This window comes from Aplosporella prunicola (assembly GCF_010093885.1).
Source record: "Aplosporella prunicola CBS 121167 unplaced genomic scaffold K452scaffold_32, whole genome shotgun sequence".
Lineage (NCBI taxonomy): Eukaryota > Fungi > Ascomycota > Dothideomycetes > Botryosphaeriales > Aplosporellaceae > Aplosporella > Aplosporella prunicola.
The window spans coordinates 95,542-112,034 of record NW_022983560.1 but is presented as its reverse complement, the minus strand read 5'-3'; the positions used below and the strand labels follow the sequence as shown (position 1 = coordinate 112,034).

The 16,493-nt window shown below is 55.5% G+C and overlaps 5 protein-coding genes and 1 pseudogene across 6 annotated transcripts; 4 read left to right on the top strand and 2 right to left on the bottom strand.

The window, feature by feature from the left end:
• Window positions 1-61: 61 nt before the first annotated feature.
• Window positions 62-3,572, top strand: K452DRAFT_362033 (uncharacterized protein; the record flags this gene model as incomplete). The annotated part of the gene is made up of 2 exons (XM_033546469.1): window positions 62-385; window positions 439-3,572. Coding segments are annotated over 2 exons (3,376 nt in total), but the record flags the coding sequence as incomplete, so codon positions are not given.
• Window positions 3,573-4,402: 830 nt separating this feature from the next.
• Window positions 4,403-4,701, bottom strand: K452DRAFT_204611 (uncharacterized protein; the record flags this gene model as incomplete). The annotated part of the gene is made up of 2 exons (XM_033536083.1): window positions 4,403-4,525; window positions 4,591-4,701. Coding segments are annotated over 2 exons (234 nt in total), but the record flags the coding sequence as incomplete, so codon positions are not given.
• A 251-nt stretch (window positions 4,702-4,952) lies between these two features.
• On the top strand, window positions 4,953-6,207 carry K452DRAFT_257980 (uncharacterized protein). Its single transcript, XM_033538453.1, has 5 exons — window positions 4,953-5,008; window positions 5,068-5,073; window positions 5,136-5,237; window positions 5,307-5,456; window positions 5,525-6,207. Exons 1-5 carry the CDS (start codon window positions 4,999-5,001, stop codon window positions 5,890-5,892), a joined length of 636 nt encoding a protein of 211 aa, XP_033392943.1. The 5' UTR covers window positions 4,953-4,998; the 3' UTR covers window positions 5,893-6,207.
• A 2,972-nt stretch (window positions 6,208-9,179) lies between these two features.
• Window positions 9,180-9,803, bottom strand: K452DRAFT_236227 (uncharacterized protein; the record flags this gene model as incomplete). The annotated part of the gene is made up of 1 exon (XM_033537493.1): window positions 9,180-9,803. A coding segment is annotated over one exon (624 nt), but the record flags the coding sequence as incomplete, so codon positions are not given.
• Window positions 9,804-11,557: 1,754 nt separating this feature from the next.
• K452DRAFT_t150 lies at window positions 11,558-11,689 on the top strand (annotated as a pseudogene). The gene has a single exon. The product of its transcript is annotated as a tRNA-OTHER (tRNA).
• Window positions 11,690-14,233: 2,544 nt separating this feature from the next.
• Window positions 14,234-16,048, top strand: K452DRAFT_257979 (uncharacterized protein). The gene is made up of 2 exons (XM_033538452.1): window positions 14,234-14,380; window positions 14,433-16,048. The coding sequence occupies exons 1-2, from the start codon at window positions 14,287-14,289 to the stop codon at window positions 15,914-15,916; spliced, it is 1,578 nt and encodes a 525-aa protein (XP_033392941.1). The 5' UTR covers window positions 14,234-14,286; the 3' UTR covers window positions 15,917-16,048.
• Window positions 16,049-16,493: the final 445 nt, after the last annotated feature.

The window sequence follows — 16,493 nt, the reverse complement described above, 5'->3', positions numbered from 1 at the left end:
CACAATGGTTATAATATCCGTCACGTTTCCTCTTGCTTGCCTCGCTTCGCCACAGCCGCGACATGTCGTCTCTCCTTGATCTGCTCACCCAGAAGCAGCCCCAGTTCCAGACCCGCCAAGCCCTCATCATCGTCGGCCTGCAGAATGACTTCATCTCGCCTACTGGAAAGCTACCCGTCTCCAACGCCCATGGCCTGATAGAGCGCGTCAAGAAGCTGGTGCCCGCCTTCCGCGATAACGCCGGCGAAGTCATCTGGGTGCGCACCGAGCTGGATCCCAAGAGACCCGTCGACGACGCCGACGACGCCGATGCCGTCGTGGCCAACCTGCCCACCGAGGAAGAGGCCAGTTCGGATGATGGGGCCGGCGCCGGCCCTGCCACCAAGTACGTCCCCCCGACCCACTCGGTCCATCCACCTGTTCACAGGGTTGTTGCAGGCAGCGTCGGGCGCGCAGCCTGCTCAAGCGCATCTCGGTGAGGAAACAAAAGGAGGAGGCCAAGGACCTGCCCGTTCCGGACAAGGAAGATGAGTTGTTTCTTACCAAGAGCGCCGCCCTGCAGGCCTGCCTCAAGGCCAGCTCGGGGGCCGCCTGGGCTGACAGCATCGCCGCTTCGATTGACGACAAGGCAGACATTGTCATCACAAAGTCCCGCTATTCGGCCTTCAAGTCGAACAACCTGCTCCTGACGCTGCGGGCCAAGCTGATCACCGAGCTTTATGTTTGTGGCTGCATAAGCAATATTTCCGTTTATGCTACTGCAGCCGAAGCCGCTCGCCACGGCATCACTATCTATCTTATCGACGACTGCCTTGGCTACCGTCGGCCGGAGCGACATGCCAAGGCTGTGCGGCAGATGGTAGAGCTCTTTGGTGCTCACACGGCTACCAGTGCGAATTTGATCAAGCAGCTTCTGGAGCCATCGGAAAAGGGCCAAGGCAGTTCTGCAGAGGGGGCAGAGCTGGAGGAAGGCTTGAGGCGAAAGCTAAAGGGACTGAATCTTAACAATGAGACGAAACCCAATCGCTCGAGCAGCTCGTCGACCCGCCATAAGCAAAAGTCTCCGTCAACCGGTTCGAATAGGGCCTCGACGCCAGGTACTGACCTCATTGGCTCTTCGAGTGGTCCGTTGGAGGTCAAGGAAGATGATGACGACGAGCTGGACGAGGAGCTTCCCATCTTGGCAAGACATCTGTCTTCTCGGTCGACTCGGTCGGCTCTGTCAACTCGAAGCAACATTGATGCTGCATCTGAAGCAGCAAACAGTAATGGAACGACTAAGCATCCTCGGATTCGGATGCGACGAAGGCCGGGGTCTTCCAAGAAATCGTCCGTGGATAGCTCGTCGAACAGGCGGAAGGACTCTGAGAGAGCAAAATCAGAGCTCACCAAAGAGCAACAGGCTGAAGCGAGCTCGTCAAAGCCTTCTGACTCCAGGCCTGACTCTTCGCAAAGCCCCAAGCCTGCAACGTCGGCGTCTAATTCACCTGATGGCCCTACTGAAGGTGTCGAGGCTACGAGTAGTATTGCTTCAGCATCACAACCAGAAAAAGCACAGCCGATTGCGCAGACACCTAAGCCAGAGCCGACTTCACAACCACCAAAAGCAGAGCCGACTGCACAATCACCAAAGCCAGAGTCGACTGCACAATCACCAAAGCCGAAACCGGCTGTACAATCTCAATCATCGCACAAGAAATTGCCCAGCCTAGCAACGCTGCCAACCCTCGGACCTAATGACAAGATTGGATCCGGCGACTCGCGAATCATCCACAACCTGCTGCCTTCGACGCTGCTTACGCCATCCGACCCTAGCAAGCCCCTCGAAGCCACCATCTTCCAAAAACTGTATCACGAAATCCAGTGGCAAAAAATGCTGCACGCGACAGGCGAAGTGCCGCGACTAGTCAGCGTGCAAGGCGCCGTAGCTCGCGATGGCAGCACGCCACTGTACCGCCACCCGTCGGACCAGACGCTGCCGGTTCTGCGCTTCTCGCCGATGGTGCAGTTGGTGCGGAATAAGGTTGAGGCGCTGCTGGGCCATGAGGTCAACCATGTTCTTATTCAGCTGTATCGTGATGGCGCGGACTATATCAGCGAACACTCGGATAAGACGCTCGATATTTTGCGCGGGTCCAGTATCGCTAATGCCAGTTTTGGCGCGCAGCGTACGATGCGCTTGCGCACGAAGAGGGATGCTAGAGACGTGGGGCAGGCTGCAGGCACCAGGACTGGAGAAGCAGACGCAAGTGCAGGCACAGCCACAGAGGCCTCACAAGCAAAAGAAGAAGCAGACGCCAAAGCGCCAGAAACAGAACCCACCCCCTCCTCAGAACGCACGACGCATCGCGTCCACCTGCAGCACAACTCGCTCTTCGTGCTCGGCCCCGCCACCAACGCTGCCTGGCTCCACGGCATCCAGCCCGACAAGCGGCGCGCGCCGGAGCGCTCGTCCGCTGAGACGGCGTGTGCGGGCGCGCGCATCAGCCTCACGTTCAGGCGCGTCGCGACGTTTGTGTCGGGCGATGGGGCGTGCGTGTGGGGGCAGGGCGGGCGGAGTAAGACAAGGAAGGGAGCGGGGATGGTGTTGGCGGAGGGAAAGGACGGGAAAGAGCAGGGTGAGGGGGAGAAGGAAGAGAAGGAGAGAACGGACCTGTTGAAGGCGTTTGGGAGGGAGAACCAGAGCACGCTGTTTGACTGGGACGAGGTGTACGGGCGCGGCTTCGACGTCGTGCATCTCTGTGGCACTTCTGGGTCTGGATCTGGGTCTGGCGCATCGAACCAGGCAATGCTGTTTGCGGCCACAGAGGACCTGGAGGCGAAAATCGTGCGCGCGTGTCTGGACCGCCTGGGCGTGCCGTATACGGCTTTTGAAGCGCCGGTGCTGCCGGAGTTGGAGTCAGGGTCAGGGTCGGAGCTGGGGCTGGGGAGGGGAAACGAGCTCCTCTTCCGCGACGCAGACGCAAGGCACACGGAGGTGCGCGGCGCGTGCGCTGTAGTCGGGTACTTGGGCCGGGTTTACGGGAAGAAGGTGGTGGACGAGAGAGAGGCCGCGGCGGTGGAGTACGCCTCGCTCGCGCAGCTGGCGGGTTTGCTGCGCATCTTGCGCACGCTTCTTTTGCCTTTGCCTTTGCCGACGACACCCGCGAATGCCGACACTGCCACTGCCACTGCCACTGCCACTGCCGCGTCTGCGGAAGCCTCCGCGCTGTCTCAATCCCTGCGGCCGCCGTGCGCGCTGACAACAGCCCTCGACACGCTAAACGACTTCCTGGCTTCTCTCTCACTCTCACTCTCACTCTCGCTCTCGCTCTCTACCTCTGAAACAGAGACTGAAACAGAGACAGAGACAGCACAACAAGCCCCCAACCAGCTACCGACCACGATCGCCTGCGCGCTGGGTGTGCTGCTAGACGAGGTGCGGGGACGGTATCCTGGTTTGGTGGGGCGGTGGGAGGAGTTAGGGCGGGTTAGGGGAGAGGGAAGTTAGGGGGGGAGGGGTGAGGGGTTGGGTTTGTAGATGTGGTGTTGGTGGTACATGGAATAATATGGGGATAGAATGGGGATAGACTGAATGGATTGATTGGACATTGGACATGAGTGAGCGGTTGAGTAGACAACAAAGTCACAAGAAAGACGTGACGTGATTGTTTTTTTCGGAAAGCGAGCGGTGCAAGAGCTCGTGATTACGTGTATACCTAGTGTGTATACCTAGGAGTAGTGTAGATGTATGTATGTATGTGTGTGCAAGCAAGCAAAAAACTGACGACGATGACGACGACGCCACCGCTGGCCGGCTTAGGTGGTGCTCAATCGCTCGGTCGGTCGGTCGGTCGGTCGCCCAGTCGTGGAGTGGGTATCATATCGTATCGTACATGAAGGGAAGGAGGAGCCTGCCGCGTCGCTGGGCATGGAAAGCCACGCACGCACGCACGCACGCAGAGACAAAGAAACCCCCCACCTGAGAGCAATGCAGCAGCAGCAAAGCCTCTCCGCCCCTCCCTCTCAATCAATCAACCTCCTCACCCCACTCCTCCTCCCCCTCCCCCTCATCTCCCTCACCACCACCATCGCTCCGCCCGCGCCTGCGCTTGCCCCCCCGCCCCTTCGGCGGCGTCTTCACGGGCTCGACCTCGCGCGCGAAGCCCAGCGCGCGGAAGCGGTCGCCCCAGGCGCGGGAGGGGGAGTGTGCGTGGCGGGCCACGGCGGCGGAGATGTCGGATGCGGATGCGGAAGTGGGCGCGGACGCGGACGCGAGGGTTGGCGGCGAGCTGAGGAGGTCGGTGGCGCTGGTGTTGGTGTCGGGGTTGGTGCCCGAGGCTTCGATGGCGCGGCGTCGCTTGCGTTTGGGAGGCTGCGTTGTGGAGGCGGGGAGCGTGTTGTGGCTGCTGGTCGTGCCGTTGTTGCTGTTGCTGGTGGCGTTGTCAGAGGCCCAGCGCGCGAGCACGGCGTCGTCGGCTGGGCTGGCCATGCTGTGGAAGGAGGCGTGGTGGGTGCAGCCGTCGCATTCAAAGGACGAGGAAATCTATAGCAGTGGGCGGGCATAAGTAGTGAAAGGAAGGCCGGGTCACGGGATGCCATGTTATGTACCTTCAGCGGGTGCAGCATGAAGCGCAAGCAGGGACACTTGGGCGACAGCAGCGAGTCCTTGTGGTTGCAGGGCCCGCGCGGCGGCGTGTAGTTCATCTGGGCCCAGATGGAGGGGGCGCCCGGAGCCATGGTGGGCGGCGAGTGGTGGTCGAGGAGTAGGAACGGGCTCGGAGCATGGCTGGCGGCAAGAAAAAGGTTCGGTTGGCGGAGGAGGAGGCGGTGGTGCTGCGCGTGCGTCGGGGGAGGTTGGGCCGGCCGGGAAGCTGCTGCGCCTTAGGACCTTAGTCAGCCATCGAAGGCGGTGACGGGCTAGCGTCGATTAGTAGGTAGCTTGTCCGTCCATCTCTCGGTGGTCTTTGGTCTGGACATTGTTTCCCCAGACTCCAGACTCCACCACCTGTCGCAACCATGCCTAAATATAAGTCACTCCCTCCCCCTTCTCTCACTCTCTAGACCTTTGACTAACCTCCTCAGCACTCTTCTGTAGGTCCTCCGCTAACCACACTCGTCTCGTCCCACTGACTGACGCGCCCACCCGCTCCCAGGCGACTACTGCGATGTCTACCTCACCCACGACTCGATGAGCGTGCGCAAGGCCCACAACAGCGGCCGCAACCACCTGCGCAACGTCGTCGAGTACTACCAGCGTGCGCCACTCCCGTCCCACCGTCCGTCCATCCACCGCGCACAAGCTGACACTTTCTTTGCCGCCGCAGAAATCGGCCACGAAAAGGCCCAGAGCGTCATTGACTCCATCACCGCCTCGTACACGGCCGAGGGCCAGGCCAGCCAAAACCCTATGCTGCAGCCGCCGCCCATGGGCGCCCCAGGCGGCTTCCCTCCCCCGCCCTTTGGTTTCCCGCCCGGTACCTCGCGCCGCACTTCACCCACCAACAACAAGAACCCCGCGCTAACCTCCCTCCCTCCCACACAGCCGGCATGCCGCCCCCGCCCTTCGGCCTCCCTCCCGCCGCCGCCGCAGCAGGCGCAGCCCCCGCACCCGGCCCCCCCGGCCGCGGCCTCCCCCCCGGAATGCCGCCTCCGCCCAACATGCCGTTCCCGCCGCCGTTTGCGCCGTTTGCGGGCGCGGGCGCCGCCGCCTCGCCCCCGCAGGGCATGCCGCCGTTCCCACCCCCGGGCGCCGCCGCCCCTGGCCCCGCCGGTACCGTGCCCCCGCCCGGCGCGTTCGCGTTCCCTCCGCCTGGTGCTGCCGGCGGCAGTCCGGCGCCCCCGCCTGGCGCGGTGGGGTTCCAGCCGCCGCCGGGCATGGGCGGCCCTTCGGGCCCGCCTGGCGCGCTCTAGTTGCCGTTGGAGATTGTGCGTGGTTGCGCGAGAGTGCTGGGGGAAAGGCGTTTTTTTCGGACTGGGTTTCTTGCTAGGAGGGGTGGGGAGACGAAGCGAGGGAAACATGGACATGGACATGGCAATTGAGTTTGGGGTGGTATGCATGCATGCATGCGGCACTGTGCTGGGCTTGAAGACCAAAAAAGCGATAACGTAGCAGAGCAGAGCAGAGCAGAGCAGTGGTCTAATCGCCAAGACACGGAGGTACGGAGCAAGCAAAAAACACATATTTACCGCGAGCATCAGAGTCGATATCCTCGTCTGTATCCCCACCGTGAGCGGCTCATCGTAGCAGCGAGGGCAAGCCAAGTCGGTTTGCGGTTTCTTTCTTGTAGTACTGCGAGCGTGTTTGCGTGCTCTTGGTCGTAGGTAAGATTGCGCTGTACGGATTGCTTCTTGTACGGACGCTGCGTTTGAGTCAGAGCGGGAGGGCGTGGAGGCGGGTCGGGGTAGCGGTGAGGTATAAATTCATGCCTTTTGAGCTTGAGTTGTGGATTCAACACGCCTTGAGCATTGTCAGGCGGGATTGATTTGGCGCAACGGAAACGAGGCAACATGGGGGTGCCCATGTCCATGTCGCATCGCCATACCTGTACCTCGAGTATGACAGCAGCCCAGGCTCTTTGCACCTGGGCTTGTGATGGTGACTGACATCATTGTACGTTCATGACGTTCAACATCTTGTGTTTCTGGTAGTATGCAACGGCACCATGAAATAGTATGGTGGTTGGTTGCTAGTTTTGTACGGTGATGGTAGCCGGCATTGTATCCTTGCAAATGCCTCTGTATCTAGCTGGCGTAGCGGTCGAATGTGACAGCAGCAACGAGCGTATAGCGGACGGTTTATGTAGGCTTTTAGTTATCTTACCTACACCTTAATAATATATAAAGTAAACTCTACTATACCTACCGAGTGCTCTTTAGGTATCTAAAATAAACTCTATCGCTACATATAGTGGTTGCTAGGTAGATATATTAAGATAAAAGATGCTACGATATGAAGGTGTTTGGACAGGAGCTGGGATGTTACTATGTAAGAACGCTAGAGTACTTCACGAGAGTATGGGAGTTAATTGATATAAAAGTGCGAGAGTACTTTATAAGGGCAAGAGAGTAAAATAATATAAAAATGAGAGGGTACTTTACGAGGGTATGACGGTAATAAGAGTATAGAAGTAAAGTATGGGCTATACTATAACGTATGTAACTAAGCGAGGTACCACAGAGTGGATTCAAAGGGCGGCGTCGAAGTGTGGTTGTGAGATGGGTTGATTCTTCTAGCTACTTCTGCTGCTATCTAGTATCTACCCTTTGTAGTGGCTTCAAGAAGAGGAATAATTACCGCCCTCACATCACGCACTCCTTGCCGTTAGCCATGCACTTCCTGCAAGGCCTGATTTATGAACACCCGAACCCGTTCATGCGGCAAAAGCTGCACCTCTGAGCCATGGGGATGCCCACAACTTGGCTCGTTGAAGTCTTACCACTGGCGGCAGACTTGGTTTCGGATCTAGCTTGAGACTTGTCCCGAGCCTTACCCTTGCCTTCTCTCGCATCTTGGGGCTCACATGGAACACCCTTCGCCACGCACCCACTGCAAGGGCGGTTCAAATCGCACTTTTCCTTCGCCAGGCGGCAGCGTTTGCATGCCGAATTGGGCACATCTTTGTCCGGGAAAGTACTGTCGAAGCTCAAGTCCGTGTGTTTCTCCCAAAGCTCGACTATGGCCACCATGTCTTGCTCGCCGTCGTCCAACTTCATCCGGAGCACACTACCCGGAAAAATTGGGTTCTTGCTCGCCCTCTTGTTCCGAGTGTAAGTCACGGAAACGCCATGGCTGTCGTGGATATCTATACCAGCGGGGGTGCTGGGAATGATAAGTTAGTGATGAACAGCAGAATGAGGGTCGTAATCAGCACTTACAAGTGAATGGTACGAATTTTGTCATCGCCTTTGGGGGCGATGCCTTCGCCACCCTTAAGCTGCAATCGCACTTTCGTACCGTCATCTTTGTGCATATAGATGCTCAGTGCACCGCGAGCCGTGCTTGGAACGACATTGCCATTCATGTTAGTCAAGTCTCTCCAACCTCTTGTCGGATCCTTTGAATAACCGGTCTTCATCTTTAGTTGGAAGTAGGTCTTGACGTCAGCCTTTACCTTGTCGAAAACGACGTCGAGACCGGCCGATTTCCAGCGCCTGTCGACTTGCTTCAAGACAGCTCTGCAAAAGTCAAGTCTTGAAATCCGATGGTTTGCTGGTCTGGAATTCTCCATGACAAGCAGATCAATAATGACTTCAATGGCCAGGGTCACTTTCCAGAATGTGAGGTCGTACAACCGGCGAAGTTCTGGCGACGCTTGCATGTACTTGTCTGCTCCAGGATGTAACGATGGAATTTGTATGAAAGCATCCTTGGGGTTGATAGGATTCTCGCGCTTGATGGCTACCGTCCCTTGTCCTGTAATCTTTCCTGGATTGGTGCTGAACTGAATGGTCAACTCTCCTGCGTTCGTGGTCATATCCGCTTCAGCTCTGATGGAAAAGCCAGCAAAGTCGCGCCTGATGAATGCCATAGTCTTAGCATCTATTGTAAGCACAAGTATAGGCTTCGTGGCGTGAATATACTGGCGGGTCAATTGGGCGGCTTCTTCGCGCAGCTCGGTGTGGTTAGGCCAGTATTGGTAATCTATGAATGGCAAGGCCCCTTTGTTGATAAGGTTGTTGAGATCCCATTTATTCCACGTACTGTAGCCTGCTTCTTGCTGCCTGAGGCGAGCAAGGAAGTCGATAACGAAGTTAGAAGTCCGAGTGTTTCCTTTCCAGAAGGGACTAGGGCTTATGATAGATTGAAGGGGAACCCACTCGCCCAACAAAAGGAAAACAACATGTCCAAAACAGGTACCCGGAATAGCTTGGGTGCTCCAAATTCTTTCATGTTCTGGGCCAATACGCAGAGAGGTAAGTCCAAGCTCCTTTGCGTTCTTTTTGGCGAAGGCAAAAATGTTGCGCATCCATTTTGTAACTTCCGATGCAAGGTCTGATGTGGGTGTTGGAGGTTGAATCATTGTCTCCAGTTTCATGAGGCCTCGGACCTTCAAGTTCGAAAGCAAAGCGATATCTGTATGAGAAGGCTGATAGGCTGCATAGAGACCTCCTGGTTGCTTGTTGAGGAGATTGTTGCGACCGAATAGTGCAATCAGTGTTTGCTCTCGAATGTCGACATGGCTGTGGAACAGTGGAAGGATAGTGCCGTCGGGTTTGCGAAATGCTTGAGTCTGGGCCAATGGAAATTCAAAGACTGCGCAATTCTCAACGATACTGGCGCTTATGGAGTAGCGGGCTTTCACGAAGGCGCCAAAGATACCGGCGCTCCTGTTGTAGATATCTGCTTCGTGACGGCCCCAGCCTGACTCACTGCTGGAAAGGCCAACATATCGAATCCAAACTGGCTGGTCTTCATCTTGGGCTAATTCCGTGGCAATCTTCCAGGCCAGGGATTCATCCTCAAACTTCCCTTCAGTTTCCCTATTGGCGATCATCTGTATGAGTTGTCCAATACTGAGGCAGAACGAACGGATGTAGAATAACGTATTGCCCTGAGCAGGTGGCGGAGTGGCAGGAGTGGATCGACGGAGATTCAGGATCGCGACCATATCATCGTCCGGAAGGAACAAAGGTTGGTTGACGAGGATTTCCCATGACTGTGAAGCGTGCCGCGGAAGCGCAAAAGCCAAAAGTTGCTTCGACAAGTCCTGAGTTGGAATTTGCGCATCCTGAAGTCCTTGGATGATCTTATTCCAAACAATTCCGACAAGGTATTGGGGGGTCAGGGGCGTTGGGTGATACCCAAGGTTTGTCGTCTTCATCCGCGTGGCCTTGTGAATGTTCGGTGCGGGAGCATCGTGCGGTGCACTATGGTACCGCGGCATATTGGCCGGTTTGGGGGATTGTGAAGAGCAAAACAGCAACTTGGGAGTAAGAAAGAAGGTGGAGTAGTACGGGATGAGGAGGGCGAAGGAAGGGAGAGGCAAGGAGAAGGTCCTTGAGTAACTGAAGGTATCAACTGAAAAGATTTGCCGGTGCTCGGCCGCCCATTTAAAATGACCTTATTCAAACATAGTGAAAGCGCAGTTCGCGGCCCGTTGCAGGGCCCCAAGATGCTTGACGTCTACTGTGAAGGGGCCGCGGATAACGTCATTCCCCTGTTGTTCCTCTTTTAGGAATGTTATTGAAACGAACGGAAAGCGAAGCACTTGTGAAAGAGCCGAATAGTAGCAGCAGTTGAACGTTAGCAATAAACCATGAGGCAATCTTTGGCAGAGCACGGCAAAGGACTGGCCAACAGCTTGGAAAGTTAGGAGGCGGGACGGAAGTGAGTTGATAACAGGTAAACCTGGTTGTGACGTTCAGGCTGCCCAGCAAATTTGGGATAGAACCTAGCTCTTCACATGTAGAACTGCCTTCCACTCTAACCTACCGCTGTTCTTGGGATCTGCTTTAACCGTTGGACTGGCGAAGGCCCCCAGAAGGACCCTCAACACCGGTTTCTGTCGTCCTCGTCAACAAGAGCATCAACAAGTCGCGACTCGGTTCTCTACACCACCAACATATCGCAATCAGCATTGAAGCAAAGTGAAAAACTGGCTCAGAGGACGAGGTTTGAACGAGATGGTCGTCCGGAAAATAGAGTGTCGATGCACAACCTGAGCAGTCGAGGCCTAATAAAAAGGCTAAAACGTCGCATAAAAGAGGTAGCGCACTATCTTAAGCATGAAGACAGGCCCATTCATCCACTTGACAATGGTAATTCGGATAAAAACAGGAAAGCCAGTTGGTCCGCGTTCAACTGGCTGGTGGGGATGTATCGCATAATGGCAGACGACGCTGGGAGGGAAGATCGTTACTCAGAAACAGGTACGAGGAAAGAGGAGGCCCAAAATTCCTACTGGGAATCCACCCAGAGGACTGGCACAGAGCATATTGGCCGATACGATTCTACAAGAAGAGGATAATAGCAGGTGGCCACACTAACTCGACGGCGATAGAACCATATTTCCTGAAGGACGATGGGGGTAAGTAACAAAGTACTATGTCAGTGGTGTTCAACTGGCGGTAGTAGCGATGGCGTCTATTACCAGACCACCATGGCAAGGGCCATTATTAGAAGATCCGAGGACAAATTTCCATACTATGTAAAAGTCGTAAATGCATTGTCAGTTAGGTGGCCTCTTTTCCTTTGGCGACAAGTCCCTTCATGTCCCAACCTCTTCCGCTTCAAGAGTCGGTCGTGAAACGGATGCGGGCATCGTCATTATCGGATGCGGTCGGGAATGCGACGGATTTAATTATGTATTAGGCTGAGGCGACAGTCGATGATTAGAGGCACAGAATAGCGTGTTGCGAAAGCTGAATAGATAGTATGTAGGGTGTTGGGGGCTGTGATCGCGTCGCATTGCCAAGGAGTTCGTGCGATGCGGGGTTTTCCAAATCTTCAACGGTGCGATGCGTGTTAGGGAAACGCCAACAAACCAAAACCTAGGTATAGGAAAGGAAATTCCTAGCAGTCTTTAGCTAGCTTACTAGTATATATATTTTAATCTTTGATAAGACTTTCATCCAAGGCGCGGTGGCCTAATGGTAAGGGTAAGTCAATATCAATAATATCTATTCAACAACCAATCAGTATACTAATCTGGTGTTTAGCGCTACTTTCCGGTGGTAGAGACTGTGGGTTCGAGTCCCATCCGCGTCGGGTATATCTTTTTTGCCCTGGTGGAACTCGAATCATAGTAGAGGATCCACTGCTGTGGGCTGGGCGAACGTCAGAGTGCTCGGTGTTTGGTCGGAGTTTATCTTTTTGCGTCCAGCTATGGCCGGGCAATCGGCCCTATTCTAGACTGCGTCTGGCGTCTGGCGTCTGGCGTCTGGCGTCTGCATGCTCATTGTTTGCGGGAAGTTGGAAGAAAGGCAGGCGTTTTGGTTGTACAAGAATTCTGGGAGCTGAGGGGTTGGGCTTCGCTACAGCATGAGCAGAGTTCTGCAGGTAACTGCAGTGTTTTCCGTGGCCTGATAATAGCGTCTTTTTGTGCATGTTGAATAATATTCGAGAAAGACGTCGATTGGATTTTTATAAAGTCGAAAATCAGCAATTCTTTTGCAGCCCAGCACCTGCGCGTCAGCGTACCAGGACAAGACAAACAATCCGGCCATATATACTTGAGAACCTCAAGCAGTAGCGCACACCGCATGACTTCTACCATCCAATCCCACCATCACCCCCTCCCCTCATCAACCCACCCCCCAACCGCCCTGATAATCTCCTCAAATGGCAGCGCCGTCTCTTCAATCCCGCACTCCGCGCACCCCCGCCCGGGCAGATTGTCGAGCGCATTCAGCGACAGCGATCGCAGCGCGCCAGGTTTTGCGCTGCCCGCTAGTGGTGTTGGCCTGAGCAGCAGCCGCCGCATCCAATGCGAGAGCCGGGACCTGCAGCGTCGCGCTGTAGGCCAGGTTTTTACCCGCGCGAGGAGCGGTGGTGACGGCGTCTGTTCTTGCGTGAGGAAGTAGGCAGGGTCGTGCGCGTGTGGCCTGTAGATGGACAGTGAACGGGCGGCGTAGGTGTGGTCGCGGGGGGTGCTGGAGCTGAGGCATTCGAGGGAGGCTGAGGGTTTTAGCGCTGGCGAGACGAATGTGGATAGTGGGAGGGAGGGGCGTGTACTGTTACTGGATGCCATGGCCCCGCGTGGACATTGTTTGGGTTTGGGGGTCTGGTCGAGGTGCGCAGGTTTTCGCAGCTTGTTATGCGTAGACAGAGCATGGTTTAAGTACGGCGTGAGAGCCCAACTGGTAGCTACCACTGGGTGGGAGCCTTCTCCGTGTTGGCTTTAGATGGCTGCTCAATTAAGCGCGGCCGTAGCGTTTATTTTGCGCATGGCGCGTGTGTCGAGTTACCATTTTTGTTTATCTCTGGGGATCTGCGACATGGCCGACGCTGTTCCAGCTGCTTTTTGGCCTGCATGGGATTTGGTGCTACAGCTGGCCACGGAGAAACACGCTGAGAAGCGCCATGGGCTTTGAAATGGTCTGATACAATACTAGCCAAGGTTAATGGCGTTGCGGGCAGGTCAGCTTTCAGCTTTCAGGTTGGTCGGTGCCTGACCACAACGCCCGTGGGCAGACACGGCAGCAACGAGTTCTTTAGAGATCCAGATCCCGCCCTCACGGATAAGGTCCGAACGGCTCAGCACCAAAAGAAAAAGACGCCGCATGGGCTGATCTTGACCCCACCCTCGGCTTGCATTGTGAGATGCGGCATCACGAAGATAGCGGCAGATGCAGCCCGAAAGAGCGGAATAGGTGAGGATAAGCCTTCCGCGGGAGTGCGGGAAGTGCGTCTAATGGGAATTCTGGTTCAGCATGTGGCTATCGCAAGCACTTCCGCCCACGCGACAGCTCCCGAGTACCTGGTTCAGAAAGACTGGGCGCGAGTATGGATCGCACCGGGACGGCATTCCGCAATCTAGCTCGCGGTTGACGATTCCAATCGGATCGAAGGGGGAGGTGTCAGGCGTTCCCCCGCAGCAACATCGCGCCTCGCTTGCATGCATCTGCATACAGCTGTGAAAACCTCGTTCATTGCAGGCTTTGCGCTGGAGCTGTCCCGAAACCTGCACCGCGGACGCAAGATCACCAGCACGGACTGTGAGTGTGAGGAGTCGTGTCATGGCCGATCTTGGGAGTGATCGTGGACAACCCCTTGACCCGACAAGAGCGTGCAGGCTAGTAGCGGGAAGCGCGGTCCCGTAACTGGTTTTCGTGCAGGGGAACAACCGGTTGCATGTCCGATAGAAGATACAAGCGGCTCGTGTGTATCGCGTCTTCGGATTCCTATTAGCAGTATTGTGTACGTATGACATGAGAATAAGAAATTGAGAGACGTGTATTGCGACAGTGTGCTACTCTTCCGTAACTCGTACCCTCTTCAGCCTCCGGCCCCAGCCCCAGCCTCAATGTCGACGTCACTTTCCGAGCCGAACGGCTATCTTGATTCATCTTTGAGACCAGTGCAGAGGGTAGATGGGGCGGAGGCGCAGTTGACAGTGGAGATGGGATTCCAAACACCACAAACTGCCACGCTGCTACGAGTCTGTTTTTAGAAATGGGGCGTTGTTGGGGATCTGCAGGCAACAACGGGAAGCTTTGACGTGACCGCCCGTGCATACGGCCATTCCTTATATAGTCAAGCCACGTGCCCCATATCTCTCCAACCACCATCGCTCAAACGCCCATACCCCGACGCCAGCAACCACATTTTAACTGCAAAACACTTCAGAGCAACCCCGAACCCTGATGATCTCCGACTGTTGTTCTGTGGGTAGAAATGTATCCTTTCGCGACCGCTTGACCGCCAATCACGGCTATCACCGCAGTGACTACTTGAAATGCAGGTGACTGAAACATATTCAAGCCTCAGCGCAGCTTCTAAACGGCAGCAGATGACGAGGCGCCGCGCACGAGCTGGGAAGGCCTGTCGAGAGAGGTCGTTGTCGCCAACCTCCAACAAGAGCTGCGAACGCTTACGGGGAAGCGCCGCAAAGATGAGCCGAACTACTACGTCGAAGACCCGCCCAGCCTGATCACAGAATCTTTCCTTCACTCTTTCCAAGTCGGGACAGGCGGGAGCATCTTCACAGACATCTTGCCTCGCATACAAAATGCCCAATCGGAGATTATTTTCGTTACCTGTTTCTGGGCCAAGTCTGCCTCGCTGGAAAAACTAGGTGAGACCCTGAAGGGCCTATCGCAAAAGTCTCTTCGCGCCATGACGACTGGCGCGCCCCCGATCCGCGTCAGAATCTGCTTTTCTTCCCTTTCAGTCGGCCAGAAACTCTTCCAGACAAACTCTCTCGAGGGACGAGTGTACGAGCCGGCCGAGTATGTCCAGAAGCTTGGCTTGCCCTCCCACGACGAGCTGTCTGGACTGGACCTGGAGGTAAAGTGCATCTTCATCAAGCCCTTTTCTGTCATGCACCCGAAGTTCATCATAGTTGATCGTAGCCTGGTTTGGCTACCCAGTTGCAACGTCAGCTGGGAAGAGTGGTTTGAGGGCTGCCTGGCACTCTCTGGCCCCGTCGTCTCCCAGTTCCTCACGTTCTGGCAACACTTCTGGAATCGAGGCAAAGCACCATCATCGATCCCTCAATCCCTCGATCCTGGAGAAACAGCTATCGCCCTGCACCGCCGGTTCGCCGTAGTTTCCGAACCTCCCAACACGCTATCAACCCTAGAAGGCACCACGGGCGTCGCGATCCCGACGGTGTTCCTACCGTCGCCTCATCACGCCAACCCACGCTTCGGCATGCCTGGCCCACCTCCCCAAACCCCTCTCAACGCGTTTGTACTCCATCGTCTGCGCGACGCCAACTTCGACATCTACATCCAAACGCCCAACGTCACGTGCACGGCGGTGGTCAAGGCGCTGCACCACGCGCTCAAGAACGGCGTCAATGTGCACATCGTGACGAGCGAGCGGCTGATGCTGGCCGAGCAACTCGGCACCGCGGGCACGACGACAGCGCGCGAGATCAAGGGCCTCATCAAGCGGTACAGGAAGCTGCCGACTGAGACGCCCATCTACGACACGCCGCGGGACCCACCCCGGCACCCGCCCCACCGCGGCAGGCTGCGCGTCGAGTACTACGAGCCGCGTCCAGCGGCTGGAGATGGCGAGCCCGTGCAGTCGCATCTGAAGCTCACGATTGTCGATGACCGCTTCATTGTGCTGGGAAGTGGCAATATGGATCGTGCGAGCTTCTACACGAGCCAGGAGCTGGGTGTCGCGTTTTACTCGGATCGTCTGGCGTCGGACATTCAAGATTTGCTGCGCAAGAATCTGGAGGGCCGGCGCAAACTGGTGTTTGATTCAGACGAGGAGGCGAGGAGTGTGCCTGGTGAGGCTGATGGCATGGAACTGGTATGAATAATGGCAATGTGGAGTTGTCTTTCGGGTAGAAAGGCTTCTGGTTAATGTGTACTCTTACAGCGGGTAATGCTATGGATGACACGCGGAGCTAATACTAAATTAATACTTAATATAATAACTATCACAGCGATTGGTATATTTTCTAATGATAGTCATCAGCACCACCGTAAAACACCAGCAATCTATACATCCTTCCGATGGTAAACATCATCACCACCGCTAGGTACCATTACTTCAGTACAGGCCGAAGCGCATTATCTTTGGGAGTAGTGATGACCGTTGTTATTGGAAAACGGTGAAAACATTCATCATCGGAAGATTGTAAAGACATTCATTGTTGGAAGGTAATAAAGATATCATTCTCGAAGAATCGTAAAGATATTTATTATCAGGAGGAAACAGTGAAGCCATTCATCATTGGTAAACTGTAAAGATGCTCATCACTACAAGACTCTGGAAACTCGAACCACGCACACAGCTTCCTCTTCATCGTCTGTCCGGGCAAAGAGATCGGTGCCGTACGGGGTCACGACTGAAAATGCGGCCCAAAATGCGGCCAAATGTGCGAGAAAAA

Excerpts from the sequence above, each read along its gene's own strand:
- K452DRAFT_257979 (XM_033538452.1), top strand. The coding sequence starts at position 14,287 with ATGATCTCCGACTGTTGTTCTGTGGGTAGAAATGTATCCTTTCGCGAC. Across the intron at positions 14,381-14,432 it reads CCGCAGTGACTACTTGAAAT|ATGACGAGGCGCCGCGCACG; the intron begins GCAGGTGACTGA and ends AAACGGCAGCAG.
- K452DRAFT_257980 (XM_033538453.1), top strand. Across the intron at positions 5,238-5,306 it reads CGTCGTCGAGTACTACCAGC|AAATCGGCCACGAAAAGGCC; the intron begins GTGCGCCACTCC and ends TTGCCGCCGCAG. Across the intron at positions 5,457-5,524 it reads GCCCTTTGGTTTCCCGCCCG|CCGGCATGCCGCCCCCGCCC; the intron begins GTACCTCGCGCC and ends CCTCCCACACAG.